General features: G+C 37.4%; 1 protein-coding gene across 3 annotated transcripts in view; it reads left to right on the forward strand.

Annotated features, from left to right (window-relative positions):
- The window catches only part of TFEC (transcription factor EC), a 106,406-nt gene extending 98,318 nt beyond the window's left edge, over positions 1-8,088 (forward strand). For all 3 annotated transcript variants that reach the window (XM_040343780.1, XM_040343781.1, XM_040343778.1), the window contains exons 7-8: positions 2,817-2,964; positions 7,244-8,088. In XM_040343780.1, coding sequence (XP_040199714.1) covers positions 2,817-2,964; positions 7,244-7,600 — 505 coding nt within the window. In that variant the 3' untranslated portion in view covers positions 7,601-8,088. The remainder of the gene's footprint in view (positions 1-2,816; positions 2,965-7,243) is intronic.
- Positions 8,089-8,408: the final 320 nt, after the last annotated feature.

Consider the following 8,408-nt stretch of genomic DNA (forward strand, 5'->3'; position numbering starts at 1 on the left):
TTTTATTATACAGCGCCAACAGTTATTCCTGTCATCTGCCCAAGCTCCAAAGAAGCTCGCTTGTTCTCCCAGTTTTGGAACCAGAGGAACCCTCCTAGCGATGCCAGTGGGGACAAAGGGGGGGGGCAGGCTCATATACAAGATTTTAGTAATGAAAATGGTATCATTAGCAGTAACAAGCATGGATTCAGATACACCATGTCTACGGGCCTCCCTTTATCTAGATGGCAGCTCACCTCCTCACAGAAGGTTAATAGATTGGTTTGGCAAGAATGATTCTTCATGAATCCATGATGATTACTGCTAATGATACAGTTTGTATTACTAAAATCTTATATAGAGTATAGTCTCTTATCATCCCCTCCAAGAGCTTGCATACTATTGATATTAGGCTAACTGGTCTGTAATTCTTAGGGATATATTTTGGCCCTTTTTTAAATATTGGTGCTACGTTGGCTTTTCTCCAATCAGCTGGTACCATTCCAGTCAGTAGACTGTCAGTAAAAATTAGGAACAATGGTCTGGCAATTACTTGACTGAGTTACCTAAGGACTCTCGAGTGCAAGCCATCTGGTCCCAGTTACTTATTGATGTTAAGTTTTTCAAGTCTCTTTTCCTGTGATGTGGCATAAGGATAAACACTGCAATTTTGGTTACTGAAGCCCCCCGATTCCCTTGTGAAGATTAAGGAGAAGAATAAATTAATTACCTTTGCCATCTCACCAACCTTTGTAACCAAATTCCCTTCCTCATTCTTTATGAGGCCAATATGGTTTGTCCTCCCTCTTTTACTGTTTATAAACTTAAAGAATTTCTTGAATTTTTTTAGCTCTCCTCTGTTAGGTGTCTTTCCTGTTCTATCTTAGCCACCCTAATTGTACCCTTACATTTATTGTTGCATTCTTTGTAAAGATTGAATGTTGATGATGATCCTTCAGCCTTGTATTTTTTGAAGGCCTTTTCCTTTGCCTTTATATGCATTTTTACATTGGCGTTAAGCCACCCAGAACTTTTGTTCGCTCTTTTAAATTTATTTTCCGGTGGGATGCACTGGCTAATGCCCTTTTTTAATATGCTCTTAAATCAAAACCATCTCTCCTCCATGTTCTTTGTTCCTACGATTTTATCCCACTTAATATCTTCTAGCAAGGTTTGTAGTTTAGGGAAGTTGGCTCTTTTGAAATTCAGTGTCTTTGAATTCCCCTTATGTTTCCCATTTGTGTGATTTATACTGAAACTAATTGACCTGTGATCACTGTTTCCCAAATTGCCCAGTATTTCCACAACCGTGATCAGGTCTGTAAAAATGTGTAGAGAAAAACCGGGATGACCGCACTCCAAAAATAAAAATGTGTTCCTTTTAATAAAAACTGGTCACAACATGAATATGTCACAGCAAAAAATCAGGAAAAGAGCTAACACATTTCACACTACCATACAGTGCTTATTCATAGCTTCATCAGGTCTGATGATCAGGTCTGTATTGTTGGTAATCAGTAGATCTAGTGATGCTTTCTTTCTAGTTGGTGCATCTGTCATCTGACGCATTAAATTGTCCAGCAAGACATTTAAGAACTGGCGAGTCTTAGACAAATCCACGGTTCCTTCCACCCAGTCTATGTCTTGCTAATAACAATCCCCCATTATGATGACACTTCCCATCCTTGCCACTAATTCAAACTGTGGAAATTGCTATGCAAGCAGATTTAAAGGGATACTAAGACATTAGTGTTAGGGAGCGCGGCACCACTTTTTGAATATAATTTTGCACATTGATATACATTTAAAGAGTGTGTATAGGTTTGAGTGATCCACTGAGTATGTTTTGTAGTCTCATAGCACTTAACAGCATAACATAGCAGCCTGCAAGTACACCCATTTTTAACTGCGTGATGCTCTCATGTCAATATAGACCAAAATCTCTGAGGAATGTTTCCACCTTGTAGAATCTATGCCATGAAGAATTAAGGCAGTTTTGAAGGCAAAAGGTGGTCCCATCAGGTATTAGCAAAATGTGCCTAATAAAGTGGCCGGTGAGTGTATAAAGAAAACAAGTATCAAACCAGGTAGTAAGGGAAAACTATATATATAATATTATATTATTATTATTATATATATCAGGGAAAAAAAAAGATGCATCAGCAAGCACCAGTTTTTGCTTTTATTTTATTGAAACAGATGTGAGATATATTCATACTAGGTGTTTCTTTAATTTTACAGATACAATTAAACACAGCCAAACAGGTTTGGTAATCCCTGGTGAAAAATAAAATAGACAGACAAGATTTTAATTTCATATAATGTAATAATTTAAATAACAATCACTATTCCTAACTTAGTTTATTTTATTCCGAACAAAGGAACCATCTCCTCTTCCTGAAAAGAGCCACATATAAAGAATATTATTCTTGAAATGATCTTTAAAATGTAATCTGAAGTCCTTGGCAATGTACATTTTCTTCTCCATTAATGTATAAGTACTGAACATAGATTTTAATCTGAGAGTTAATAATAAAAGCAATTTTCACTTAAAATTTAAAAACTGTAATGGTGGAATCATGATAATACATTTAGCTTTCTCACAAAAAAGTCTCTCTATTAGTTTCTTTTGACACATATTTTCATTCCAGGATCAATTTTACTATATAAGGACTTCTTAACTATTCTATTAAAATTTCCATTCAGAAGCAATAATATCTAACAGTGAATAATAGTCATGTAAATCATTATTTCAGGTTAATGTAAAAGATTTTGTAAGTTCTTAGGAATTCTGCTGATGTGCACAGTTGTGAAAAGGTTATTTCTCCATTTTGCAGTGATATGCGCTGGAACAAAGGAACTATTTTAAAGGCTTCAGTGGAATACATCAAATGGCTACAAAAAGAACAACAAAGAGGCAGAGAATTAGAACACAGACAGAAAAAATTAGAGCAGGCCAACAGGAGACTGCTGCTTCGTATTCAGGTTGGTTAAATATTTAAAAAAAAAGTTCCAGAAATCATCCCCATCAATTCTATCAGATGATATTTTATTTATTATTCTCATCGCGCACTGGAGCCATTTTGCAACTCCAAAATGTGCTTAACCTTTTAAAAAGATCAGTTAGATGAATATATTCGCAAATGATTTAAGGTGTGGAGGATTATGGTATAAAAACTTGCAGTACTTAGTGTTTTCTTAAATTTCATGTGACACTTTCTTCAATGACATAGTTCTGAAGGTAAAGCCATAAGCATATGGCATATGGGGTAGCTTACATACTAAAATGTAATATAAATTCATTACAATAGTTGGAGTTTAAGCAAATACCAAGTATTATACAAAATGTATGTGAGTAAATATGTTCAGTTATTTAAAACTGTTAATGAATTATTTGGTAACCCTTACTCAAAATCAAAGCTACCGGTATTGAGTTAATAAAAATATCTAAGGGCTCTTGAGATAATGTGACCCACACCAGGGGGTGCACTTTAAATATTTGCACTTATAAACATATTTTAAAGAGGACCTGTATTGTGGAGGGTGTGCCCAATTTCAAGAAAAGGACAAACAGCTAGTTACCAAGTTGCTTATCTTATGCCCATGATGGTCCTATTATGTCTTTGTTCCACACTGTGTCAATGTGGAGACAGCCATCTTGATAGAGGAACAGGGATTTGCATCCTTATGTCAGAGCTTCTGTCCTGACTCCTGGTGGCTGGGGATCTATTAAATTGAGGGGGGCTGAATTTAAGAAGCGGCAGGAAAGGTATAGGAAGCACAAATAAACGAAGCAGAAGCAGGTCCTCAGGTGCAGTTTTTTTGTGAAGCAAGGAAAAAAGTGAGCAATACAGTAATGATATCATGTCTCCAAATCGTGTGAGACCAGCAGTCAGAGGAAGCAGTGTTTCTCACACAGCCCATATGAAGCTTTGGCACATGAGTACCTAGGCACAGTCACGTGCCAGAAATTTCATTGCTTTTTTTTAGGGGAGACTAAAGACAAGTTTTTAGGATACTTCTTGAGTTGAAAAATGCTGCCCTAGGGTATTATGAAACACTGAATCTGAAAATTGAAAACCACATTTGTCAGGACCACACATTTGATAAATAATTACATAATTATTATCATGGGAAACAATTTACTTAAGGTTGTTCAGAAATGATCATACAAAAGTACATTAGCTAAAACTTTTTCATACCTTAGCTGTCACCTTGTAGTTGTAAAAACGTGACTAGCTAGATAGACATCTGTCTATCTCTATTTCTATTAAATGGTTTGTTTTTAACTTATAATTCTAGCCTTGGCATATAGATATTATTTGCATTGAGAAAAAGTAAATAATTTTTGCAATCTTCTTTATTTGTCAATTGTTATGTGTAAACAATGATAGCAATTTTAGTATATATACATACATTTATTTTAGCCAATATGCAGATTAGCATTATGTTGCTTTGATTTTACAGTAATAATTCTAGCAACAATAATGTTTTGGATGGACATTACACATCGGACCCACACTCAGCGCCAATGGCCTATGGATGTTGAAGTAAATGCTGGAAAAAGTGGTAAAAGATTCACACCACTAACTGGCTGCAAACAGGATGGCACATCTTAGGCCCCGTACACACGACCGAGTTTCTCGGCAGAATTCAGCCAGAAACTCGATCGGAGCTGAATTCTGCCGAGAAACCCGGCGTGTGTACACTTTCGGCCGAGGAAGCCGACGAGTTCCTCGTTGAGCCAAATAGAGAACATGTTCTCTATTTCCTCGTTGTTCAATGAGGAAAGTTGGCTCGCCGAGAACCTCGGCGGCTTCACACAGAACTCGACGAGCAAAACGATGAGTTTTGCCCGTCGAGTTCCTCGGACGTGTGTACGGGGGCCTAACATTTATTTTATTACAAGCACTGATGTTATCTCCCCTTTCTGGAAGTTAAAAGGGAATACATGTAGAATTCAAAATGGGGCAGATAACATAGTTTTTTGCAGTGCCAGACAGGAATAAAAAGAATCTTTAGCATATAAAATAAAAATACCTTTGTCCATTTTTATTTGTCCCCAAAGTCTGCTATGCTCATTTAAACTATTCAGTGTAAACAGATGGCAATTTAATACATATACAGTCATTAATATTGAAAATGTATTTAAAGTGGTAGTAAACTCTTTACTACCACTTTTACCTACAGGTAAGCCTATAATAAGGCTTACCTGTAGGTATAAAAAAATATCTCCTAAACCTGTACGGTTTAGGAGATATTCCCCTCACAATGCGCCGCTGATTGCAGCGGCGCATGTGCAGCGTGGATCCTCAGCTAAAGGGCCGGCAGCCGCCGGACCTTGTCGGAATAAAGTCACCCACGCGCTTGCGCGGGAGTGACGACATCGCCGCTCCAGCCAATCACAGCGCTGGAGCGGCGATACCCGGAAGACACGCCGAGGCAAGATGACATCTTGCTCGGCGTGGACCAGGTAAGTTCTCTACACCTCGTTCCAAGGTAAGTATTTCATAATGAGCTAGTATGCAGTACATACTAGCTCATTATGCCTTTTGCCTTGCAGGTGTAAAAGAAAAAAAAAATATTGCGGGTATACAACTGCTTTAAGGATAGTAATCACTTGAAGCCAGTTATCCTTTTTAAATCATAATGATAACAGAAATCACACACAGGTTAAAATGGCAATTAAAGGATACCTTGATGTAGTGTCCTACTCTAGTTGGGACGCTAGGCGAAATGTTGTTTTTGGTTTCACTTCAGTCAGTGGAGCAGTGACCTATTATTCTTGTCTGGTCAAGCTTGCCCAACTGGGTGTTTGATTTCGCTCAACTCATTCTGGGAGAAGATTCCAAAATATAGGGCAGGGAAAGTCAAATATCAAGTGTGAATATTCATCATGCCCCAGCCAATCTCTGGAAGGAGGAGTCTAGAAGGTGGCTGGAGAGGTGATAAATGTTTGGGAGACCTGTACAGGGTGCTTTTTCCACTCCAAGGAGGTTCCAATTCTTCTGGAATTACTTCCCTGGGAGATAGCTACTGAGACAAGAAATTGCAGTCTGGGATAAGGGCCTGGAAAAGATTGCTAAATGATTATTTACAGGAGGGCATCATCCATGAGTCCTGGTCTGGTGAAGGATATTTTGTCTCCCTAGCTGGAGACAGACAGCTGTGGATGCTGGGTGTCAGACAGCTACAGGGACATTATCTTTGAAGACCTTGCTGTGGACTTTTGGGTGTGCATGTACTGGAAGTGTACTAATTGTCAGAGGATGCTATATGGACTGGAACTGCTCCTACAGAGTATTAGGTATACTAGCCATCCCCTGTTACCTCCAGGAAACATTACTTAGAGAAGATTAGTGAGAATCTGTTCTCTTGTTATTATTTGCTATCGTTTGAAGTATCCTGATCCCCGAGCCGCTCTTCTTTTCAAATTATTCAGCAATAATTTTTGATTTGATACACAGAAGTCTGAAAAATGTTTATTTTACGACTGTTTACTACTATAGTGTATATGTGAGTTATTATTGCACTTCAATTCCCTGCAAACTTGCATCTCCACAATATAACACTTTGAAGCTAAAGAAGCTATTTTGCGCCCACCTTAATTTCTTGTCTGAACAACTTCATTCATTCATCAATCACTTGTCTGCGTGATCCATGTGTCATCGCCCTCCTTTGAAAGCTATTATCTTTATTTGCCATCAATAATTTTGTTCTGGAGCTTTATGTGAAAAAAAAAACACATCCCAGCATCCATTTAAATGTGCATGTTCAAAAGCAACCAATTAGCAGACTGCACAGCACCCAGTTGCCAGCGGGCAGATCCAAGGGATGTGTTCTTTCATATGATGCTTTTGAAAAATATCTGGGGCACGATGCTGTGACCTGTTTAAAAGCCCCTTCCACCATACTAGATGCAACATACCCGTTTTGCCTTGAAGACAATTGGTTATTTAAAGTGAAAACAGTGCTACCGTTTTTACTAAGCTAAATAAACATTCATTTTGATAAATGAACAGCATATTTTCCTGATCAAATTCAGTACATCCCTGCTGGTTCAGTGACATATGAGGACAAATCCTGCTAGAGCATAGGCACTAACTGTGTATATGATCTTTGAGGGTCCATTACAGGCCTTTACTTAAAAAAAAAAAAAAAAAAAAAAAAGATTAAGTGCAGTGTTGCTAATTTAAATGCAGCAGTTTATTTAAAAGGTAATATTTATTTATTTATTTATTTTACTCCCATTATTCTATTGTAGGAACTTGAAATACAGGCCCGAGCACACGGCCTGCCAATGCCAACAATGTGCACCGTGGAATTAGCCTCACAAGTTATTAAACAGCAGGCATATGGAGAAAATATGCCAGAAGATTATGCTCACCAGTTTCCTCTGTCTGTTGGGAAAACAAATGACCTGTGTGATGGATCAACGGGATTTTCAGATCCACTCTCACACTTTACAGATTTATCATTTAGTGCTGCTTTAAAAGAACAGATGCTAGAAGAGATGTCTCCATTTGGAACAGACCCCTTCCTGTCGGCGACATCACCAGATTTTTCCAAAGGAAGCAGCAGAAGGAGCAGTTTCAGCACAGATGATGACGATGATCTATAAGTACAATGACTGGTTTCTAAGAGACATTAATCTGTTGTGTTTTTTGCTTCCTCACTAAAAGACTATGGACAGTTTTGACCAGTGATTTTCGAACACGCGCTGAACCACTCCAGTTAAAGAAAGCATCTGTTTTATAATAGCAGGTTTGATAACATATATCATATACCCATTCCGTTAAAGGGACCCTAAGTGCTTTTATCTAATTAGTGAATAGTGATCACACTGTTTACCGGCCTCTAAAATCACATGGCATGCTAAAAAAATCTCAATTACTCTTTGTATATTATAATAGACATCTCTATTTCACATTTGTATTAAATGTGCTCCTATTCCTGAAATGTTTTATTTTAATTTTGGATAGAAAGGGTAAAGGTTAGAAACCCAGGCAGATTTTATTGCCACCCATGGCTCCATTCGAGATATTTATTCACACTTTCTGTTTTGTGAGGGAAAAAGTAAGGGGAAATCAGGGAAACAAAATAATTATATATATAGATGGGAAGTGAAGTAGTCTCTACAATGGAGCTTCAGGTGGCAGTAAAGCCTGACAATCCTTACCCTTATCCAAAAAAAATAAAAAAGGTTTTGGGTATAGATACACTTTAAATTTTCTTTTCTCTACTTCGGCAAATGTGTCTTACCTTTACAAAAAAAAAAAAAAATAGTTTAGCTAATCAAGCATGTACACAGTAGACACGTGCTGCTTTTAAATAGAGAATACATTGCAATTTATTGCAGCATTTAAAATGCTAAAATAATTTCACATGTGTTTTAAGGAACAATTTTTATTTCTGAAATGTTGTGAGCA

Source organism: Rana temporaria, chromosome 3 (assembly GCF_905171775.1).
Source record: "Rana temporaria chromosome 3, aRanTem1.1, whole genome shotgun sequence".
Classification (NCBI taxonomy): domain Eukaryota; kingdom Metazoa; phylum Chordata; class Amphibia; order Anura; family Ranidae; genus Rana; species Rana temporaria.